Genomic DNA, 23,650 nt, shown 5'->3' with positions numbered 1-23,650 from the left:
GTCAGGAGTTCAAGACCAGCCTGGCCAACATGGTGAAACCCCATCTCTACTAAAAATACAAAAATTAGCCGGGTGTGGTGGCGGGCACCTGTAATCCCAGCTACTGGGGAGGCTGAGACATGAAAATCGCTTGAAACCGGGATGTAGAGGTTGCAGTGAGCTGAGATCACACCCCTACATACTTCAGCCTGGGTGACAGAGTAAGACTCTGTCAAAAAAAACCAGAATTAAGTCTCTGCTAAATCAGTTTCCATGATACTACTGTGCCTCAGAAATGCTGCAGAATGGGCACACCCCTCCCCATGTGGCCGGCCATGAGCACCCCATGCAGCTCCCTGCCGTATGTCCTGGAATAGACAGACCTGATGAACAAGGCTGTGGCCAAGGCCGGTGTCCTCCTGTGATTGCCAGACTGACCTCAGACCGCCCAGGGGAGACATGTCCTCCTCAGTTCCCTCCTGGGACAGCCCTCAAGGCCACAGTGCTCAGCATCTGGATGGGTTCCACCCACTGGCAGCTCAGCAGATTTCCCTAGCAGTTTGCCTGTCACCTTTTTGTCTATTATTTTTATTGTTTCTTTGACTTATTTAGCCCAGATTGATTAGGAAGCATCATTGATGTTGCTTATTTAAATTTCATAGTCACTTGAATCCATAACATTCAGGCATACAGTTTTGCAATGCTTTGATATCAATAATTCACTTTCTTTCTTTGAGTCCCCAGATTGCCTGATGGCAGAAAGCTTTGTAGAGTCCCTTGGAATTCTCATCTCAAACCAGTGACTTCTCCATCACTTCAGCTATTAAATTCATTGGTGAGCAGGTGCTCAGCTCTAGGAGGTCTCCCCTGCACCCTATGCCCTCTGGCCTGGGGTTCTTTCTAAGCTCCTGGGAACGTGTACATCTATCCCCTGGCAGCCTCTTGGGAGACAGACCTCATTTTCCTCCTCTGAGTCACTGGAGGCTTCTTGCTCCATGTCAGGTGTGGACCTCATTGGAGGCAGCTGTTCTCAGCTGCCCACTTCCTGTGCCCTGGAGACCCAGGTCCACCTGGCATTCCCCTCCCTGTTCCCATTCAGTGATCACTGCAGCCCACCACCCACCCAGGGGCCTGGGCACAGTCGTGGGGAGGGTCGGAGTCAGGCATGGGTGCTTGGGGTTAGGGCATGGTGGAATCTGTCCCCACCCTTGGCTCACAGTGCTCCAGTGCACTTGGCAGGCAACTCGATCGAGATGAGCCTCTCATCCTCCTGAGTCCAGGTGCCCCGTATGTCCTGGCATGGAGGTTGTAATCCTTCAGGGCTGCTGGCACAGCTGGGTTAATGCAGTGGCCCCGTGGGATGCGACTTACCCACCTGGGGCATGGCATGTGGATTAGCAGCTGACAGCCTGCAGGGCACACACATACCAAGTTGCGGGGCAGTGCCCCAAGCACCTGTGACGGTCAGCCCTCATGCGTGAGCATCCTGTGCCTGAGACAGCACTAGTTGAAACAGCAAATGAGAAACACTACAACAGACAGAGAGATTCAAAAGAAAGGAAAATGCTCTCTGTTTTAGTCCCTGTCATGGCACATTTTTCCAGCTTTTTGAACAAAGGCTCCATATTTTCACTTTATACTGGGCCCCGCAAATGACATAGCAGGTCCTGTATAAGCACAGCCCATTCTGCTCTTATTGCTATGATTGTGGGTGCTTTTAAAGTGTTCAAAGTCTATAGAGACTTGCGACTTAATGGAATCCTTAAAAGACTTCCACTGAGTTATGAAATTCATATTTTTTAGTAGTTGAGAAAATAGCTCGCTTAGAAAATCAACCCACTTTAACAGCTTTTTTATTGTGGTAAAATACACATCACATAAAATTTACCATCTTGACTATTTTTAGGCATACAGTTCAGTGGCATTAAGTGAATTTACATTTGTGTGCCACTATCTCCAAATAAATGTGTTTTAACAACTTTGAAGCTTAATACATTGAGCAACTAAGTACAAACAAGAACAAGCTTTCTTTCCCACTTTGGAGGCTCCGCAGGTGTTAAGGACCCTGGTGCTGGAGGAAGGATAGTGGGGAAGACGGGTTCAGCAGGTGAGGCACAAGAGGTACAACAGCAGGCCCTGAACAGCTCCCAAACCCCACTCAGAGTGGCACCCCGCCTTGTGCACGAGACCCACCCACCAGATGCTCCCAGAGATCAGCGATGGGGAGGGGCGGCGTTGGCCAAAGCGAAGAGCAGCCTCTGCTCCAGAACAACATAAACCAGACAGAGTCCCGACCCTGGGGGGCACCTCTTCCACCACACCTCAGGAAGAGAGGGAGACACCCGCCATGAAGACGGTGGTCCTCAAGAGGCCCCTTGAGGGCCCTACATCTGCCTCCTGCTCAAAACCCTGTAGCCTTCTCAGCTTCACTCTTGCTGACTCTCAAAGGAGGAGCTTCTCCTGCATGAGCTCAGAATTCCCTCCCAGGCTCACAGCTGCGGTTCTGAGGTGTGGAGCCAGCCCCAGAGCCCAGGGCCTTGTGCTTGAGCCCTCCAGGCTCCGGAACCTCTGCAAAGGGGTTTTCCCTTGACGCAGTGAGAGGCCCCATCTGAGTCCAGAGCAGACTGCAAGACCTCAATCTAAGACACAATCGAACTGAAGCAGTTGTGGGGAGATTTACTTGGGCATTGTGATTATCACAGAGCCCCTGAGATAATTTCCTCCCTGCCTGTAACCCTCTCCGCTGTCAGCGGCCACCTCACTGCCCCTCTCTGACGTCCCATCAGATGCTCCCTGGAGACACCTGGCCCAGAGGAGGTGCTATCTAGTCATCGTGTCCAACATCTCACCCAGGTCGACAGGTCGTCCTCGGACCCTGAGCCAACCTGAAGGTTTTCCTCCATGACTCGTGGCCCTTTGCTCAGAACTGTTGTCTCTTCGAGTCCCTCCTCCCTGCCCTATAAACCCTTAGTCTTAGGCATTTTTTCCCTATTGTGGAAAACGCCCTGGCTGTACACACCAAATACCTGTCAACACCATTCCCAAAGATCTCTTCTTTCATCTTCCCACGTCATCTTCTGCAGCATTCTGTGCAATGGAAGAGCCACAAATGCAGGCCACGGACGCAATTTGAAGTTGCCTAGTAACCATATCTTAAACAGTCAAACGAAACAGGCAAAAATAATTTTAGTAACATATCCTATTCAACCTAATGTGTCTAAAATATTGCCATTTCAACATGTATCCATATAAAAAATAAATGAGCTGTTTTATATTTTTCATATGAAGATTTTGGCACTGGATTTCCAAGTGTTCAGGGAGCAGAAGTGGGCCTAGGCCTGTTGGAAACAGGACCCATCATCGTGGCATGGCCAGTGGGCAGGTGTGCTCCCTCTGAGATCATCTCATGCCTTGATGTCCCCGTCTGTGAAATGGGGATGGCGATGCCCACCTCCTGGGAGTGGATGAGGATGGCCCAGCTCACAGAACCTGGGAAATGGCAGCTGTGGTGGTGGCCTGGGGGGTCCTCAGTGGTACCCCTGATCTCACAAGGCCCTGAAGCAGGCGTGGGGCATGGTCTTCTGCCAGCCATCCCTGATACCTGCTTCTTTTCCTGTATCTCTCAGGGCCAGGCAGAGAAGAGTGCATTCACTGTGCGAAAAACTTCCACTTCCACGACTGGAAGTGTGTGCCAGCCTGTGGTGAGGGGTTCTACCCAGAGGAGATGCCGGGCTTGCCCCACAAAGTGTGTCGAAGGTACGGTCCTCCTGGCGGGGAACGGCAGGCAGCTGTGTCCAGCAAAGGAGTGGTTGGAGGGCAGAGTCTGGCCGGGGGAGGGCATGTTGCATCACCCCACTATGGACAGGAGCCCATTTACAGAGCTGGTTAGGGGCCTTCGTCCGTTTGTTCACTGAATGCATATTTGTTGGGTCCCTGCTGTGGGCCAGACACTGTGCAGCAACGGGATAGGTTGGGAAGCAGAATAGCAAGGTGCTCACACCCCAGTGGTGGATTACGCGGGATGCCCCTGCCCATGTCATGCTCAGCATGCATCTTTGCACTGTCGATAATCAGAGAAACCATGTTTTGGGTTAAAAAAAAATTTTTTTTTGGAGACACAGTCTCACTCGGTCACCTAGGCTGGAGTGCAGTGGTGTGACCTCAGCTCACTGCAACCTCTGCCTCTGGGGTTCAAGCAATTCTCATGCCTCAGCCTCCCGAGTAGCTGGGACTACAGGCACCCACCACCTCACCCAGCTAATTTTTTGTATTTTTAATAGAGATGGGGTTTCACCATGTTGGCCAACCTGGTCTCAAACTCCTGGCCTCAAGTGATATGCCCACCTCAGCCTCCCAAACTGCTGGGATTACAGGTGTGAGCCAACATGCCCGGCTTAAAAAAATTTTTTTAGTTAGGTACTTTTGAGAAAGTAAAAAGATCCTGACAATTTCCTCATTCTAAAGCTGTTTTCTGCACAATCAATGCGCATGTATTCCACCTTTCCTATCCTCCTTTCCGGAATGCTCCCTCCCGTGCGTCCGTCCACAGAGTCACCATCCTTCTTTGATGGCCCTGGACCCTTCTGTTGTTGGACATGAGCTGTTAAAGGAGGAGCTGTTTGCTCTGGTCTCCTCTTTTCTGGCTGAATATTGCCCTATGTTGGGAGATCATGAACTCAGGACCCAGAACAGGGCAGGGCAACCTGTCTTATTCAGGATGGGAACAACATTGAGGAGTTTGAATGGACCTGTGAGGGGGTGATGATGGGTGTGAGCTGTGAGGTGTGATGATGGGGTGAGCTGTGAGGGGGTGATGATGGGGTGGACTGTGAGGGGGTGATGATGGGTGTGAGCTGTGAGGGTGTGATGATGGGTGTGAGCTGTGAGGGTGTGATGATGGGTGTGAGCTGTGAGGGTGTGATGATGGGTGTGAGCTGTGAGGGTGTGATGATGGGGTGGGCTGTGAGGGTGTGATGATGGGGTGAGCTGTGAGGGTGTGATGATGGGGTGAGCTGTGAGGGTGTGATGATGGGGTGAGCTGTGAGGGTGTGATGATGGGGTGAGCTGTGAGGGTGTGATGATGGGGTGGACTGTGAGGGGGTGATGATGGGTGTGAGCTGTGAGGGTGTGATGATGGGGTGGGCTGTGAGGGTGTGATGATGGGGTGTGAGGGTGTGATGATGGGGTGGGCTGTGAGGGTGTGATGATGGGGTGTGAGGGTGTGATGATGGGGTGGACTGTGAGGGTGTGATGATGGAGTGGGCTGTGAGGGTGTGATGATGGGGTGAACTGTGAGGGGGTGATGATGGGTGTGAGCTGTGAGGGTGTGATGATGGGGTGAGCTGTGAGGGTGTGATGATGGGGTGAGCTGTGAGGGTGTGATGATGGGGTGTGAGGGTGTGATGATGGGGTGAACTGTGAGGGTGTGATGACGGGGTGGGCTGTGAGGGTGTGATGATGGGGTGGGCTGTGAGGGTGTGATGATGGGGTGGACTGTGAGGGTGTGATGATGGGGTGGGCTGTGAGGGTGTGATGATGGGGTGTGAGGGTGTGATGATGGGGTGGGCTGTGAGGGTGTGATGATGGGGTGTGAGGGTGTGATGACGGGGTGGACTGTGAGGGTGTGATGATGGGGTGGGCTGTGAGGGTGTGATGATGAGGGGAGCTGTGAAGGTGTGATGATGGGGTGTGAGGGTGTGATGATGGGGTGAGCTGTGAGGGTGTGATGATGGGGTGAGCTGTGAGGGTGTGATGATGGAGTGAGCTGTGAGGGTGTGATGATGGGGTGTGAGGGTGTGATGATGGGGTGGGCTGTAAGGGTGTGATGATGGGGTGTGAGGGTGTGTTGATGGGGTGGGCTGTGAGGGTGTGATGATGAGGGGAGCTGTGAGGGTGTGATGATGGGGTGTGAGGGTGTGATGATGGGGTGAGCTGTGAGGGTGTGATGATGGGGTGAGCTGTGAGGGTGTGATGATCAGGGTGGGTTGTGAGGGTGTGATGATGGGGTGGGCTGTAAGGGTGTGATGATGGGGTGTGAGGGTGTGTTGATGGGGTGAGGTCTGAGGTGTGATGATGGGGGTGGGCTGTGAGGGAAGTGGCAGGTGTTAGCCTGCTTTCACAGTGCTAAAAAGAAATACCTGAGGTTGGGTAATTTATAAAGAAAAGAGGTTGAATTGGGTCACAGTTCTGTAGGCTTAATAGGACACATGGCGCCAGCATCTGCCCAGCTTCTTTACTCCTGATGGAAGGTGAAGCAAGAGCAGCACATCACGTGGCAATAGCAGGAACAAGAGAGGGAAGGAGGCTGGGCACGGTGGCTCACGCCTGTAATCCCAGCACTTTGGGAGGCCAAGGTGGGCAGATCACCTGAGGTTAGGAGTTCAAGACCAGCCTGGCCAACATGGCAAAACCCCTTCTCTACTAAAAGAAAAAAAAATGCAAAAATTAGTTGGACTTGGTGGTGTGCCCCTGTAATCCCAGTCTTACAGGAGGCTGAGGCAGGAGAATCGCTTGAACCAAGGAGGTGGAGGTTGCAGTGAGCCAAGATGGTGCCACTGCACTCCAGTGTGAGCGACAGACAGAGACTCCATCTCAAAAAAAAGTAAGGAAGGAGTTGCCACACACCTTTAAACAAGCAGCTCTCACATGAACTCACTCATCACCAAGGGGATGGTGTGAGGCCGTTTATGAGGGATCCACCCCATGATCCAAACACTGCCACCAGGCCCCACCTCCAACACTGGGGCTCACATCTCAACATGACATGTGGAGGGGACAAATGTTCCAACCATATCGGGGGGCTTCCATCTGAAAAAGACTTAAAATGAGGGAGCCCTCAAAGGCTTGTGTCAGAGCAGGGGAGGGGTGCCCATGCCTGGCTCCCAGCTGGGTACCTGTTAGCACTGGCAGATTCACCCCACAATGGGTTCTGCCTCCCAGGCTGTGTGTAAGAACCACTATGGGTTGTAACCTATTCCCCTAGAAACAAAGCCCTACAGTGAGCCCATGAGGGACCACTGAGTCCTTGCACTTGTGTGACCCACAGCAGAGGGACGTGGTGGCGGTTACGTATCTCTGCAAGCATCGGCCCCTTCTACTGAGTTGCTGTAAAATAGGAAACTTGCCACCCGCTTGCAAGGTGCAGCCTTGCTGAGTCCTGCACAGGGCCCTGGGCATGGTTGTCTGAAGTTAAACCCTTCATGTTAACCAGTCAGCTGGTTCTCAGATAATTAAATATAGCAATCCAGGGAGAACTTGGAATTAAACAGTGATAATCACTTTCATTTGTCAAATGCCCTGGATTTCAGGGCATGCTGATCGTGCCCACAGCTGTGCAACTGGACCCCTGCAGGCAGCCAGAGCATTGGCATACCCCGCCCCCCAGGAGGCAGCAGGCAGGCAGCTCCGCTGCAAACCTCTCTTTGGGCAGTGGAGGACAGGAGTTTCCTGGGTACTTGTTCCCACATGAGGGGAAGCTTTCGGCCCTGCAGAGGCTGACAGTGCTGGGGCTGACACACCGGGTCTTGGAGAAGCACCCCCAGGAAGAGCATCAGTGTGGATGCCTCCCAAAGGAAGCAAGGCCTTGGTCCGATTGGTTCTGCGGGGTCTCTCCCCACTCGGACAGCCTGAGCTGGTAGAGAACCACAGGCATCCTCCGGCCCCAGAATGCTGGTGGACGCCGCGGCCGTCCGCTACTCTTGTGCCAGGCAGTTCCGAGGGAGCATGTGGCCAGATGGGGGCTGCATTGGAACATGCAGGCCAGGACGCAGGCCTGCTGGGTTGGCAACTGCAGGTGGAAGCTGAGGCCCGACGCTGAGAACAATGCATGATAAGTTCCCTAAGAGAGGGGCCGGACACCCTCAAGACCTAGTGAGAGGACCCAGCAAGAGCCAGCCTGGACAACTTAGAAGAAAAAGAGGCCTCTGTGTAGTGCTTGCCAGCGGGGGAGACAAACTCCTCATGCCCTGGCCCTGCCTCCACTTGCCCCCAGGCTCAGCGGGGGCAGAGACTCCCAGGGGCACAGCTTGAAGGGGCACGCCTTCTGCCAATGCTCATTCTGCATCCAGCTGGAGCATGAAAGCGTCAGTCTTCTGCATCCCGCTCCTGAACAGGCAGGAGGCTGATGGGAGTGGCCTCTGCAAGGAGCAGGGAGAGAGGGCTGCATCAGGCATCCCTGTCCTTCCAGAATGTGGCAGGGCAAAGTGGCCATGGTGTTTGGGGGTAAACTAGGTACCATAGATGGTTGCAGAACCAGAAGCATCTTAAAAGCCGCCCTGCCCAAAGCTGGTGCTGCCCACGAGGACCTGCTGCTGGGCACAGTAATCCTGACGGAAAGCAGGAACTACACAGCAAACACAGGGTCTCCCGGGGAGAGCCGTCTGCACTGGCCTAACGGGGACAGGGCATCACCCATCTCCCTGAGCAGCATGGTGATGGATTCTTTCCCCAAACCTCCAGAGGAGAGCCCAGCCTGGCCACCACCTTGCCCTGAACCTCGTGAGACCCTCAGTGGAGAGCCCAGCTGCGCCTGCCTGGACTTCTGCCTGCATAACGGGGAGCCGCTGAGGGGGTGTTATTTTAAGCTGCTAAGTGTGTGACAACCTGGTATAGAGCAATGGAAAACCGAGGCCCCTGCCATCCTACTGAGCTTGGTGAGGTGGTATTTGAAGAAGCAAGCAAGCCATAACCTCCTGGCTGTCCACCGCAGCCCACTCCTCACCACAGTTCTTCACTGATGAAGCAACCCTCAGCCATGGCCTGGGGGCACTGGGCCCCTGGGTCCTCCAGACCACTGACATCTCTTTAAATAACTCAGCTCGGCCCTGGTTCTCCTCTCACCGGTGGCGCTGTCTGTAAGAGCAACCAGAGGGTCTGTGGGGAAAGTCATAACCTGTACTGGGGCATCAGGGTTTGGAGGCTGGGCCACTGGAATGTGCAAGGGCAGGTGTGGGGAGGGGGCAGCATGATGGGGGCGGGCCCATGGGGCTTCCCACAAGTGCACAACCCCCTCTGGCAAGTCCTGTAACCCCGTCCTTTCCTCTGGGGCGGCCTGGATGGGAACATTAGAAAGGCTCCTGGGTGTGAGTTTGCCTGTGGGGTTTACACATTTACAATTACAGACCAAGGGCTTGAGCTCTAGGCTCAGCATCCTCAGACACACTAGTAATATAACCCACCTCCCACCCAGGCTGAAGCGATGCTGCACCTGGGGCTCCAGAGCAGCGGAGTCAGTGGTGAGACCAGACACCATCAGAGGGATGCTCTGCAAAGAGCCCCACAAGGAGGCCTGGCATCTGGGCATGGAAGGCTTCACATAGCAGGGAGGGGGCATCTATATAAAGCAAAGAACTGCCCCCCAGGGAGGCCCAGGCATGAGCACAACAAAGCTCCAAGCCCTGCCTATGGGGCCTGTTCCACCCTTAGCTGGCAACAGTGGGGAGGTAGGCAGCTGATGCAAGCACTGTGGAGACTGAGTCACTGAGCCCTGGACTCAGGACAGGCAGCAGCATAGCCGGGGTGCGCTCATGGCCCCAGGATGGGAAACGTGCTCCTTCAAGCACTCGGCCCACATCGGCAAGTGCTTTCTGTAAAGGGCACAATGGCCAGTCATTCAGGCTTTTGGGGCCACACTGCCTCTGTCACAGCTACTCAGCTCAGCCACTGCTACACAAAAGATTGTCAATGAATGAGTGTGATGTGGTCCAGGATAAATGCGGGATGTGGCCCTTGGGCTGTAGTGCACCAACCCTCCCCTGAGGTCACGTTTACCCTTGCATTAGAAATAGCCCTGGCTGGGGTCCATCTCTGCACAGGCTGGGCCAGGACTGTCCGAGAGGGGCAGGAATTGTGGGGCATCTCTCCCACTCCCCGAGGGTGAGCAGGCATGGCCACATATAGGTGACAGCAGCCTTCTGGTCAGCTCAAGTCAGGTGTGTCACATCCCTGGGTGGAGTCTGGCCTGGACCCCAAGCCTACAGCCATCGCAGCCCGGCAGCCGCTGGAGAGAGAAGACTGACACAGCTCTGGGAGCCATGTGTGGTTGGGGGGAGCTGGGTGCCGGGGCCCAGGTGGGTGTCCAGGTGAGCTGCGGGAAGCCTCGGAGGCCTGGCCCCTGATCCTGGGCTTGCTCCTGCCAACTGGCCATGGCTGTCTCTGCCCTCCCAGGGCAATAGTGAGGTCAGACAGGAGAAAAGACACGCAGACACTTAGCCCCTGTGTCAGGGAATGGTGGGGGACACAGCCTCTCCACAGAGGACCGAGGCTGAGGGGGTGGGAAGGAGGTACAGGGAGGTGAGGGTTCTGGGAAGGGAGCCCAGAGTGGTGGGGCCTCTTCCCCAGACTTCAGCAGGAATGGTATCTTCCCACAGGTGTGACGAGAACTGCTTAAGCTGTGCAGGCTCCAGCAGGAACTGCAGCAGGTGTAAGACGGGCTTCACACAGCTGGGGACCTCCTGCATCACCAACCACACATGCAGCAACGGTGAGCAGCAGCAGGGTTACCCTGGGGCTGCCTGTAGAGGAGCTCAGCTGGCCAGCTTGTGCTCAAAAAGAGAAAAGCAAAGCCACACAGGCATGGCGGCTCCACAGACAGGCATTCGTGCCCCTGATCCGATTGACTGTTTGGGATTCCTCTAGCTGATATGGAAGACAGCTGCCCTATCTCCCAACTTCCCTCTAGGCCTCTCACACATTGATCAGAGAGGCATCCCAGCCACTGCTGATCTGTTTATTGAGTGACTCCTAAAAATGATTTTGTCCTTGTACTGGTCCCACTGCCATGCCATAGGCCCCCAGTGGCCTGGATGTGACGACATCCCATAAAAGAAGCCTGACGTTGGGGTCAAAGCCAGGAAGCCTTGAGGGTCTCTGCCTCAGGACGAGGGGGACAGAGCCCAGAGTAGAGCACACGCTCAGCAGCAGCAATCCCAGCTCCGCAGGGATCCAGCATGGACCTGCATCCGTGCTGCAGGAGAGCCCTGGCTCTGCAGTGGGATGGGGGACAAGGACAAGTTGTAAAAACAGAACCTTAAAAGGGGACCAAAGCTAAGTGCCCAATTTGGGAATTCCAGGCAACAAGGAGGGTTGGCAGGACTCGGGCCTGGAGGTCCAGTGCAGGAGCCATTATAGACTCACGGGCAGGGAAGGGGACTCTGGCCCAGTAAGCAGCAGGGTGGAGCCACATGGGGCCAGCTCTGGGCACCACATTCTGACAGCCAGGAGAGGAAGGCTCTCTGCTCCAGTGTCCAGGGTCAGGGCAGGTGGTCCTTGGGCATGAAGCTGGCACTGGCCCTGCCCTGGCAGAGATGGAGCTTTGTGGAGGGCCCTGGGATGCCTCCTTGCCTTGTTACTGGTTATTATTTTTGGGGGGGAGGGGGGCGGGAGGGTTGTCTAATTATGTCCCTTCAAAGGCCCGGAAACTGCCTCTTTAGGAAGTCACCTGCCCAGGTTATGTGTCTAGCCCAAAAAAGTGTGGTTGCCACCGGAGGGCCTCCCAGGTCCACGGATGATGCATCCTCAAAGGCCTCTTCCCCTTGCCGCAGCGGCGTCCTCAGCAAGTCCTGTCCATGGCAGCTCCCTTCCTCCCATCCCCACTCCTCCCCGTCCGCCCCCTCCACCCTGGAAGCAGCTTCCATTTCCGCCTGCCTCCAGGCCTGTCCTCTGGCCTCCCCTAGTCTTCCTCCTAAGTTCCACTGCCAGCACAGTTGTCCGAAAGACAGGTGCACGTGTGCCCCACGGGCCCAGGCTGGGTGTTCTCCTGAGATCCCTCCCACACACCCCCACATCCTGCTCATGAATCCCCTTGTCACTTAGACTCAGCAAGAGCCCCATACACCAGTGCCCTCCCGCCACACAGGGCTCCCAGAGTCAAGTGCATTGCAGGAGAGGGACTTCAAGGGCTGCCATCCTGCTGCCAACCTCCGTCTGTGTCCCTCTTGCCCAGGGCACCACTGATGCCCAGCATATGTGGAATGATTGAAACAATCTTTATTTTTTTATTTTTATTTATTTATTTTTGAGACGGAGTTTTGCTCTTCTTGCCCAGGCTGGAGTGCAATGGCATGATCTCAGCTCACTGCAACCTCTGCCTTCCGGGTTCAAGTGGTTCTCCTGCATTAGCCTCCCGAGTAGCTTGGATTACAGGCGCCCACCACCATGCCCAGCTAATTTTTGTATTTTTAGTAGAGACGGGGTTTCACCATGTTGGTCAGACTGGTCTCAAGCTCCTAACCTCAGGTGATCCACCCGCCTTGGCCTCCCAAAGTGCTGGGATTACAGGCATGAGGCACCGTGCCCGGCCTTGAAACAATCTTGACAGGCACCGAAGACTGACCTTTCCCTCCTTTTCCTTTCCTGATGCGGGGCCCCAGCTGACGAGACATTCTGCGAGATGGTGAAGTCCAACCGGCTGTGCGAACGGAAGCTCTTCATTCAGTTCTGCTGCCGCACGTGCCTCCTGGCCGGGTAAGGGTGTCTAGCTGCCCACAGAGGGCAGGGACTCCCATCCATCCATCCATCCACCTTCCTCCAGACTGTCGGCCAGAGCCTGTTTCAGGGGCGGTGCCCTGCACCTGACAGCTTTATCTCCCCAGGAGCAGCATCTCTGGGCACCCAAGCCAGGTGGGTGGTGGCTCTTAAGGAGGTGTTCCTAAAATGGTGATATCCTCTCAAATGCTGCTTGTCGGCTCCAGTCTTCTGACAAACTGTAACAGGAACAAAATGAATTCTGGGAATCCACAGCTCTGGCTCTGGAGCAGCTTCTGGGACCATAAGTTTACTGAATCTTCAAGACCAAAGCAGAAAAGAAAGGCGCTTGGCATCACACATCACTCTTCTCCCCGTGCTTTTCTGCGGCTGTGTGGTAAATCTCCCCGGCCCAGCCGGCGAACCCTGGGCCATCCTCACATGTGACAAAGGGCCAGCAGTCTACCTGCTCGTTGCCTGCCACTGAGCAGTCTGGGGACGGTTTGGTCAGACTATAAATAAGATAGGTTTGAGGGCATAAAATGTATGACCACTGGGGCCGGAGTATCTATTTCTACATAGTCAGCTACTTCTGAAACTGCAGCAGTGGCTTAGAAAGTCAAATTCCAAACCCAGACCAGAAGATTCTATCCCTGCAGCGTTCTCCTTTGAGCGAGCCGAGCTTTCCTTGTTACCGTGTTCTGTCTGTGTCTTCAGGAGTCTCATGGCCTGAACGACCACCTCAGCCTGATGCAGAGCCTTCTGAGGAGGGGCAACAGGAGGTATTCTGTGCCAGCCAGGAGGTGCCCCGATGGCCAAGCAATTCCTCTGAACAAAATGGAAAGCCAGCCCATGCATTGTTCATCATCCATCACTTCCCATTTTATGGAATTGCTTTTAAAATACATTTGGCCTCTGCCCTTCAGAAGACTCGTTTTTAAGGTGGATGCTCCTGTGTCTGTATATTACGAGCCTACATGACACAGTTGGATTTATTCTGCCAAACCTGTGTAGGCATTTTATAAGCTACATGTTCTAATTTTTACCGATGTTAATTATTTTGACAAATATTTCATATATTTTCATTGAAATGCACAGATCTGCTTGATCAATTCCCTTGAATAGGGAAGTAACATTTGCCTTAAATTTTTTCGACCTCGTCTTTCTCCATATTGTCCTGCTCCCCTGTTTGACGACAGTGCATTTGCCTTGTCACCTGTGAGCTGGAGAGAACCCAGATGATGTTTATTGAATCTACAGTTCTGAAAGAGAAATCAATGAAGCAAATACAATGTTAACCCTAAATTAATAAAAGAGTTAACATCCCATGGCACAGGAGCCTGTATTTCTTTCCAAGGCACACAAAATGAAACATGAGTGCTGACCAAGTATTAAGTGGACGTTACTTTAATTGTGGTTTCAGGTCTGTCTGATGTCATTATGTGGAAGGTCTTTTGAGCTTTAGCAAATGTTGATGTAAGGAAGCAATGGAGGAAATCCCAGATCCCAACCCCAGAATGTCATTTGGCAAAGACCACATTAGCCTCATGGGGAGGAGGTTCTAGAGCCTCTCCAGATGTAGGGACCCCTTCCATCTGTCACGGGGGAGCTCCCCACAGCCCAGACTGCCAGCCTCTTCACCGGTTGCTGCCAAGTGTGACTGAATTAGGTTACAGCTTGTCTTCTACGCGGTGGCTGAAATCCCTGAACCCATGGCTTCTGCACTCCTTGGGATGTTTACCATGGCCCCTCTGTGGGGTCAGAAGCTTGTACTTGCCAGGAATCCTTTGGCTGCAAGGATTGGTGCAAAGGAAATGCACCAAGTAGAAATGCCTTAGGTGGAAACGAGAGTGGGTGAGGGGCGTTGTTTTGAGGATCCAGAGTGGATTCAGAATTTCAGAGAAGGGTGCAGCAGAGCCTTGGGAAACCTGGAGCCAGCATTAAGTGTCACCTGGACCCTCTCTGTACTGCAGCACTGCCCTTCTCTCCATAGCCGCCTTCTCCAGTTGATGGGACAAACGACAAGACCTCCAGCATCTTCCAGGTAAAACTGGTACAAATCCAACCCCTCAAGCCAACTTTCTGGGTCTGTTTCTTGGCTCTTCTTTTCCCAGGGACAGGACTTGGTCAGCCTGCCTTACATTGGTCCTCTCCCTGTGTCATCAGCTGTGGCTACAAGGACAGGCTTGTGCAGCAGAATATGGCTGCAGGGAGCTCTGCAGCAGAGGAGGGGAGCAGTGCCCAGCTCTCAGAAGGCAGGGCAGGCCACACAGCCCAATAGCTGGCCACCACAAGCACCAACTGACCAGAGTTGGGCATGTGAGGCAGTGAAGGAATAAGTGTGTTTGGGATAAAGATCCAACCCCTTGCCCCGCCCATGAGACTGACATTGAATTAAAACCAGCAACTTGTTAAGTACCACTGAGGCAAGGCAGCTTTTTAGACCCTAGAGCTCGGATATCAATAAATCCGAGCTGTTTGCCCACAGAGAGCTTACAGTCTACCATGTTTGCAGCTGAATCAGAAATAAACTCCTGGCCGGGCATGGTGGCTCACACCTGTAATCCCAACACTTTGGGAGGCCGAGGTGGGCGGATCACCTGAGGTCAGGAGTTCGAGACCAGCCTGGCCAACACAGTGAAACCCCATCTCTACTAAAAATACAAAAATTAGCCATGCGTGGTGGTGACACCTGTAATCCCAGCTACTCGGGAGGCTGAAGCAGGAGAATCGCTTGAACCCAGGAGGCGGAAGCTGCAGTGAGCCAAGATCGCACCACTGTACTCCAGCCTGGGCAACAAAAGCAAAGCTGCGTCTCAAAAAAAAAAAAAAGGGAAGAAACTCCCTTTATCTCCCAAAGGACACCAACTACAGGAAAGCCAACCAGACAGCCTCGTCGAGTGGCTGAGCCAGGCAAGCCCAGCTTGGGGCTGACAAGTCGGGTGGGGAGTTGAGAAGTTGTTCACAAAGTCCTAATGACTAAACTCCACCTTGTTGAAAGAGACCAACTACATATAATGTCTGCTCACAAGTGGTCCGACCTTGAGGTTAAAATTGTCTGGACTCTGGCAGGATATGTGTATGGATTTTAAGTGACAGGATCATGGATCACCTCCTCTAAACCTGTCATTTCCCAGACAAGGACACTGAGGCCCCTGTGTCCAGGGAAGGAGGCTGGCTGGCTGCAGGAGGGGCGTCGTTCTGCAGCTGCCCAAATGCAGCCATGATGCATTTGTTTTAAACTAGCTTTATTTTCAGGGGGTGATGTTTATCTGACCTTATCCCCAAATTCTTTGGCACCTCACAGTGGACCCCATGTGTACATCCCCATCCCTCCCAGGCCACTACTCACTTTGTATCTTGTGACTCTTCAAAGGACTGGTGAGAATTGCACTTTGTATAGAAGACACACCTGAAATGGGAGGGGGGTGGACAGAACTTAAAAAAATAAAACCGCCAGGCACAGTGGCTCACACCTGTAATCCTAGCATTCTGAGAGGTTAGAAGCAAGAGGATGGCTTGAGCCCAGGAGTTTGCAGCCAGCCTGAGAAATATAGCGAGACCCTGTCTCAATCAATGAATCAATCAAAAACGACAGAGATAGATAGACAGATAGATAGATGAGAGATAGATGAGAGATGATAGATGATAGATAGATGATGATAGATGAGAGATATAGATGACAGATGATAGATGATAGATAGATAGATAGATAGATAGATAGATAGATAGATAGATTAGATAGATGATAGATAGCAACATGGTCTAAATGAGTCCAGGAGTGGAGTGTCCTTGAACTTGGGGAGACCACCCTCCGCTGCATTTGCATTATTGATAATATGGCTGGAGAGGGCCTTTTGCTTAAAAGCTTGGAGTATGTTGGGGCCCCCGAGAGCAGGTGAGGGGCAGAGGTTCAGATCAGAGGATGGAAAGAGGAGGTGGAGAAGTAGGAAAGAAAAACATTTGAATAAGAACAAGCAGGGGTGATGGAAAGTCATACACCAAGGCCATTCTCTAGCATCTTAAGGTTCTGCCCAGCCAGCTGGGAGGCCACTGGGCACTGGCTGCTGGGGGGAAAGGAAGAATCTGCTCCCCTACCCCAGCCTTCACTGTTGCTTTCCTCGCACGAACTCCAGACTCTATCCTTCCTGGTTGGCTGTTTAAGCCCTTTCCTGACGCCCTAGGCTTTGTGGCTTATCTGAGCACAGAACAGCATCCTTAGATGGTACAGCACTGAGCACCCACCTTAGATCCTAGGGTTCAGTCCCACCATCCAAAGCCCCTCACCACTACAGACCAGCCACACTAAGGGTGACCAGATATCTTAGCCTCCCTTTTGAAACAACAGGAACCAAAGTACCCAGGGAAGAGAACATCCTGTTGCCAAAATAGTGGTTCTGAACCAGGGGTGATTTTTGTCTTCCAGGGGACATTTGGCAACATCTAGAGACATTTTGGGTTGTCACAGCTGGAAGGATGTACTCACATCCAGTGCATGGAGGCCAGGAATGCTGCTAAGCACCTTGCAATGCACAGCAGCCCCCATGACAAAGAACTGTCCAGACCAAAATGTCAACAGTGCTGAGGTTGAGCAATTCCAGCCAAAAGAAATGGAATCAAAAAAGAAAATTGTTTGCAACTTCATAGAGATACCCTAAATAAATAAAACCACATATGGTTTGATTTCTGTCCCTGTTCCTATGCTGAAGGGAAACTTGTACAACTTTCCCTTTTTAAAGTAAAGAGATACCACCCTACTCTATTTTTTTTTTTTTTTTTTTTTTAAACACAGCAACAGAAGGGCCCCAAGTTAAAACCAGCTCTCCAGCCTAAGGACTCCACCTGGTGGTCCTCTATGGAATTAAATGAAGTTTAGGTTTTATTTTGTTTAACTTTTTTCATTATTTAGTTATTTTGTTTAACATTTTTAGTTATTTTGTTTAATTTTTTAGGTATTTTGTTTAACTTTTAAGTTATTTTATTTTTTAGTTATTTTAACTTGTTGTTTTAATTTTTTTAGTTATTTTAACTTTTTAAAGTTATTTGAATTCTTTATTTTGTTTAACATTTTTAGTTTTTTTAGTTAAACAAAAGTTGCAGTGACCGGGGCAGGTGCTATGGCTCAGGCCTGTAATCCCAGCACTTTGGGAGGCCGAGGCAGAGACGGGGCAGGGGAAATCACTTCTTGAGGTCAGGAGCTCAAGACCAGCCTGGCAAACATGACAAAACCCCATCTCTACTAAAAGTATAAAAATTAGCCAGGCATGGTGGCGAGCGCCTGTAATCCCAGCTACTCGAGAGGCTGAGGCATAAGAATCACTTGAACCTCATGTGATTCCTCATGAGGCGGAGGCTGCAGTGAGCAGAGATTACGCCACTGTACTCCAGCCTGGGCAACAGAGCGAGACTCCATCTCAACAAACAAAAAAGTTCCAAGTACAATACAAAGAAATTCCCTCCCAATTTGAGAGTAAGTTGCTGATATACCCTATGACCCTCCCCCCCATACTTTAGTGGGTATTTCCTATAAACAACGACATTCTCCTGCACAGCCATCAGACTCAGGAAATTAATATCGATAAGTTATTACCGTCTAACCCTGTGACTGAATTCTAGTTCTGCCAGTTGTCCCAGTGAAGTTCTTAGCAAAACGGTCTGGTTTAGAAACACACTTTTCACTTAGTCATCATGTCTCTTTAATGTTCTTCCATCTGGAACAGTTCCTCAGTCTCCTTGCCTCATGATCTGGAACCTTTTAAAGACTATAGGCCAGTTATTTGTAGGTTGTCCTTCAGTGTGCACTTGTCTGAGGTCTCCTCACGTTTTGAGTCAAGTCATGCATCTTTGACAGGAATCTCACAGGCTGATTCTGTGTTCTCACTGCATTCTAGCAGGGAGTACACGATCTGTTCCATTATTGGTGATGTTAACGATCATTGGTTAGAGTTTTTTTCTGGGCTATGAAGTGATGCCTGCCAAAGCATATCCACTACCCCCACTGTTCAACATTGTGCTAAAGATCCCAGCCAGTGTAACAGGGCAAAAAATACAGAACCAGTATAATAATTGGAAAGGAGGAAATAAAACTTATCTTTTTTTTTTTTGAGACCGAGTCTCACTCTGTTGCCCAGGCTGGAGTGCAATGGCATGATCTCCACTCACTGCAACCTCCGCCTCCCTGATTCAAGTGATTCTTGTGCCTCAGCCTCCCAAGTAGCTGGGATTACAGGTACGTGCCACCACACCCGGCTAATTTCTGTATTTTTAGTAGAGGCGGGGTTTCACCATGTTGGCCAGGCTGGTCTCAAACTCCTGACCTCAGGTGACCCACCCACCTCAGCCTCCCATAGTGCTGAGATGACAGGCATGAGCCACCACACGCAGCCAACTATCATTATTCTCAAATAGCATGGTTATGTATGTAGAAAATCCACAAGAATGGTTACAGATAAAAACTATCATAATTAATAAGTAAATTTCACAAGATCGCTGGATGTAACGCCAATATACAAAAATCTGCTGTATTTAAATATATCAAAACTAATGATTAGAAAATGGAGTTTTCAAACAAAGGATACTATTTACAGTAGCATCAAAAACTATCAAATATCTAGACAATCTATCAAATATCTAGACAATCTATCAAAGGATATACAAGGCCTCGACATAAAATCTGTAAGATGCTACTAAAATTAAAGAGTACCTCAATAAATGTAGGGTTATAATATGCCCATTGATTGGAATACTTAATATTGTAAAGATATTAATTCTCTCCAAATTCATCTATAGATCCAACACAATACAAATCAAATCATGGATGCTTTTTCAGATACGAGATATATCTATAATTTATGTTCACATGCAAAGGATTAGAATAACCAGATAACTACTAGATAATCTGAGAAAAAAATGAGAGCTTTTTTTGAGGGACAAATACCAAGTCTTTTTCTAAAGCTTGTATTCTGCAACGATAGCTGACTAAAGCCATGGAACAGAACAGCTAGTTCAGAAGCAGGCCCTCACATATTTGGACACTTGATTTTTGAAAAGAGTTGCTCTGCACAGCAGTGGGGGAAAAAGATGGTCTTTTCAATAAATGGTGCTGGGTCAACCAAATATCCATATGGGGAAAAATATATCTTCTTCCCTACCTTAGACTATGCACAAAAATCTATGCCAGAGATTGCAGATCTAAATGCACAAGGTGGAAGACGAAAGCTTTTAGAAGAAAATATAATTTTGGAGTAGGCAAAAGTTTCTCAAAGCATACTCGAAAACCATTAACTGTATAGGGAAAGGTTCATAAATCAGACTGTATTAAAATGAAGAACCTCTGTTCATCAAAAGATACCATTAAGAGAGTGAAAACCCAAGCCACAGGGGGAAGACATTCCTTACAGACACAGGTCACAAGGTTCCTATTGAAAACATATAAAGAGCTCCTACAAATCAGTTTAAAAAAAAAAAAAAAAGCCCAATAGAAAAACGGGCAAAACACCTAAGCAGACACTTCATTAAAGAGGTTATCCAAATGAACATAAATATATTTTTAAAGTTCTCAACTGTGTTAGTAATTAGGGAAAAACAGTTAAAACCACAATTTCATACCATTACCTATCTACCAGAATGGCTAAGATTAAAAAGACAGACAATACTAAACGTTAGCAAGGAGTTTAATTGGTACAACCACTTTGGAAAACTGTCTTACTTAAGCTGAACATAAGTAAACGCTATGACCCAGTAATTCCATCCCCGGGTGTATATCAGTATATGTGTTCACATAAAGATATATATTATTGTGTTTGTAGGTACACTATTTATAATGTAAAAGCTCGAGTGAAAATTACCCAAATGTTCATCAACAGCAGAATGGATAAGTAAATTGTAAAACATCCACAATCAAATACTATATTACAGTGAGAATAAATGAACTACATCTACACACAAACATAATGTTAAGCAAAAAATATGTAAGGTACTTCATTTGCATAAATACAAAACTAGGTAATGCAAATCTATACAAGATGTCAGGATAATGGTTACCCTTGGGGCAAGGGTGGTGACTAGATGAAGGCAGGAGGAGGGCTTCTGGAATGTGGCAATGTCGTGTTCTTACGAGGATGCTGGTTGGTTGGGTGTGTTCAGCTTGCATTCTTCTATATGTAGTTGGCTGGGCGTGTTCAGCTTGCATTCTTCTGTATGTAGTTGGCTGGGCGTGTTCAGCTTGCATTCTTCTGTATGTAGTTGGCTGGGCGTCTTCAGCTTGCATTCTTCTATATGTAGTTGGCTGGGCGTGTTCAGCTTGCATTCTTCTGTATGTAGTTGGCTGGGCGAGTTCAGCTTGCATTCTTCTGTATGTAGTTGGCTGGGCGTCTTCAGCTTGCATTCTTCTGTATGTAGTTGGCTGGGCGTCTTCAGCTTGCATTCTTCTGTATGTAGTTGGCTGGGCGTCTTCAGCTTGCATTCTTCTGTATGTAGTTGGCTGGGCGTGTTCAGCTTGCATTCTTCTGTATGTAGTTGGCTGGGCGTGTTCAGCTTGCATTCTTCTGTATGTAGTTGGCTGGGCGTCTTCAGCTTGCATTCTTCTGTATGTAGTTGGCTGGGCGTCTTCAGCTTGCATTCTTCTGTATGTAGTTGGCTGGGCGTCTTCAGCTTGCATTCTTCTGTATGTAGTTGGCTGGGCGTCTTCAGCTTGCATTCTTCTGTATGTAGTTGGCTGGGCGTGTTCAGCTTGCATTCTTCTGTATGTAGTTGGCTGGGCGTCTTCAGCTTGCATTCTTCTGTATGTAGTTGGCTGGGCGTGTTCAGCTTGCATTCTTCTGTATGTAGTTGGCTGGGCGTGTTCAGCTTGCATTCTTCTGTATGTAGTTGGCTGGGCGTCTTCAGCTTGCATTCTTCTGTATGTAGTTGGCTGGGCGTCTTCAGCTTGCATTCTTCTGTATGTAGTTGGCTGGGCGTGTTCAGCTTGCATTCTTCTGTATGTAGTTGGCTGGGCGTGTTCAGCTTGCATTCTTCTGTATGTAGTTGGCTGGGCGTGTTCAGCTTGCATTCTTCTGTATGTAGTTGGTTGGGCGTGTTCAGCTTGCATTCTTCTGTATGTAGTTGGCTGGGCGTCTTCAGCTTGCATTCTTCTGTATGTAGTTGGCTGGGCGTCTTCAGCTTGCATTCTTCTGTATGTAGTTGGCTGGGCGTCTTCAGCTTGCATTCTTCTGTATGTAGTTGGCTGGGCGTGTTCAGCTTGCATTCTTCTGTATGTAGTTGGCTGGGCGTGTTCAGCTTGCATTCTTCTGTATGTAGTTGGCTGGGCGTGTTCAGCTTGCATTCTTCTATATGTAGTTGGTTGGGCGTATTCAGCTTGCATTCTTCTATATGTACATCATACTTCAATAAAAGTTCAAGGAGAATCATCCCCGGTGGCTTGTAGAACTAAATGTGAAAGGCAAAACAATCGTCTAGTAGATCACATAGGAAAATACGGTGGGGGTAAGGGAAGATTTCTTAAGGCACATGCGCATGCACACACACCCAATCCACTAACCTAAAGAAAACAATTGAACTACATAAAAATTGGAAACTTCTCAGCCAGGCGAGGTGGCTCACACCTGTAATCCCAGCACTGTGGGAGTCCGAGGCAGGTGGATCACTTGAGCTCAGGAGTTGGAGACCAGCCTGGGCCACATGTCAAAACCTTGTCTCTACAAAAAATACAAAAGTTAGCCAGGCCTGTTGACCTGTGCCTATAGTCCCGGCTATTTGGGAGGCTGAGGTAGGAGGATCTCTTGAGCCTGAGAGGTTGAGGCTGCAGTGAGTCCTGACGGCACCACTGCACTCCGGCCTAGGTGACAGAGTAAGACCCTGTCTTAAAAAAAAAAAAAATTCTAATCATCAACACCATTAAGAGTGAAAAGGCAAGCCACAGAGTGTGTTCATATCCCTAATATATAAAGAAATTCCACAAATCAATAAGAAAAAAGGCAGACAAATCCATAAGGAAAAAAAAATGAGCCAGGGACTTGAAAGAACACTTAAAAAAGGAAGCTATCAGAATGGGCACCATACACATGAGAAGGTTCTCAGCTTCATTAGTTATTAGAGAAAAGCAAAGCAAAGCTGTAGTGCAATACCACCACACACCCATCAGAATAGCTAAAGTTATAGACTTAAAATGCCAACAAGGCTGAAGCTGGAAGCCATGAAAACCCTTATACACCGCTGGAGTGTGTATATTATTTCAGCCTCTTAGCATAACTTGGGCATTACTTACTGATGATAGATATCATACCCTATGTCCCAGCAGTTCCACTCCGGGAGAAACTCATACAAATGTGCATCAGATCCACGTACCAGAAAATTCATAGCAGCATTACTCAGAATAGCCCTAAACTGAAAACAACTCTGATGTCCATCAACAGCAGAGTAAGTAATTTATGGTATAATATATACAATGGAATTCTCTTCAGCAGTGAAAGCAAACAAACCATCTCTGTATGCAACCTGGATGGACTCCAGACATAATACAGACTCCAAGAAACTAGACCAAAAAAAAGCATACTGCATGGTTCTATTTATATCAAAAGCAAGCAAACCGAATCTGTAGTGTTGAGTTCGCGGTTGCCTTTGGGAAAGAGGGAGGCTTTCAGAATAGTGGTGTTTTGGATCCCAGTGTCGGCTACGCAGGTGTGTTCACTCCACTCATTAATCACTCTGTAAATTCCTGATATGCACACTTTTATGTATATCACACTTCATACATATGAATATTCAGAAGTCTAAAGGTCACAAGCTTAACCGCAAACCCTACCGTGCCCAAGGCCGGGTTGGACTTGCGGGGCAGTGAGGCTGTCCCGGCGACCTGCCCCAGGCAGGCCACCTAGCCCGGGATCTCACACTGCAGCCCGGAGCCAAGGCCCAGGCCCAGGACGGGTACCTGCACTCCTGGATCCTTCACTGAACCCCACTGGCTTCCCGCGACGGCTGGTGGAGGGAGGACAGTCACAGCTTCCCCTCCCACCTCAAGGTGCGCTAATGCATGAGAAAGTTCCCCTCGGGTGTTTCCACATTCGCCTTAACTTTTAAACACCAACGTCGGGAATCAGAGGTCCTCCAGACTCCAAACACACCCTGGGAAAGAACCCAGAACCAGACACATCCCCTGTGCGCGCGCCACGACTTCCGGCAAGAACGACCCCGGAGGCGTGGCTCTTCGATT

The 23,650-nt window shown here is 50.0% G+C and overlaps 2 protein-coding genes and 1 pseudogene across 6 annotated transcripts in view; 2 read left to right on the top strand and 1 right to left on the bottom strand.

Annotated features, from left to right (window-relative positions):
* Positions 1-13,772, top strand: part of PCSK6 (proprotein convertase subtilisin/kexin type 6) — a 190,645-nt gene extending 176,873 nt beyond the window's left edge. For all 3 annotated transcript variants that reach the window (XM_054450431.2, XM_054450429.2, XM_054450430.2), the window contains 3 exons: positions 3,606-3,735; positions 10,347-10,459; positions 12,348-13,772. In XM_054450431.2, coding sequence (XP_054306406.2) covers positions 3,606-3,735; positions 10,347-10,459; positions 12,348-12,445 — 341 coding nt within the window. In that variant the 3' untranslated portion in view covers positions 12,446-13,772. The remainder of the gene's footprint in view (positions 1-3,605; positions 3,736-10,346; positions 10,460-12,347) is intronic.
* LOC129013766 (uncharacterized) lies at positions 8,993-10,194 on the top strand (annotated as a pseudogene).
* Positions 13,773-20,096: 6,324 nt separating the features above from the next.
* Positions 20,097-23,640, bottom strand: LOC129013911 (uncharacterized). Of its 3 annotated transcripts, none has more exons than XM_063653080.1 (2): positions 22,724-23,640; positions 20,097-21,867 (listed from the first exon to the last, which is right to left on the bottom strand). In XM_063653080.1, exon 2 carries the CDS (start codon positions 21,847-21,849, stop codon positions 20,554-20,556), a length of 1,296 nt encoding a protein of 431 aa, XP_063509150.1. In that variant the 5' UTR covers positions 21,850-21,867; positions 22,724-23,640; the 3' UTR covers positions 20,097-20,553. The 3 variants fall into 3 exon arrangements, with proteins under 3 accessions (XP_063509150.1, XP_063509149.1, XP_063509148.1); XM_063653079.1 differs by having other exon boundaries at positions 22,706-23,639; XM_063653078.1 differs by having other exon boundaries at positions 23,369-23,639.
* Positions 23,641-23,650: the final 10 nt, after the last annotated feature.

This window comes from Pongo pygmaeus, chromosome 16, assembly GCF_028885625.2.
Source record: "Pongo pygmaeus isolate AG05252 chromosome 16, NHGRI_mPonPyg2-v2.0_pri, whole genome shotgun sequence".
NCBI classification, from domain to species: Eukaryota; Metazoa; Chordata; class Mammalia; order Primates; family Hominidae; genus Pongo; species Pongo pygmaeus.
Note: the sequence above shows the minus strand (reverse complement) of the source record. Positions and strands in the feature narration are given on the sequence as shown.

Bases quoted from the DNA above. Each gene is read 5' to 3' on its own strand.
- LOC129013911 (XM_063653080.1), bottom strand. From the start codon at position 21,849: ATGATTCTCCTTGAACTTTTATTGAAGTATGATGTACATATAGAAGAA.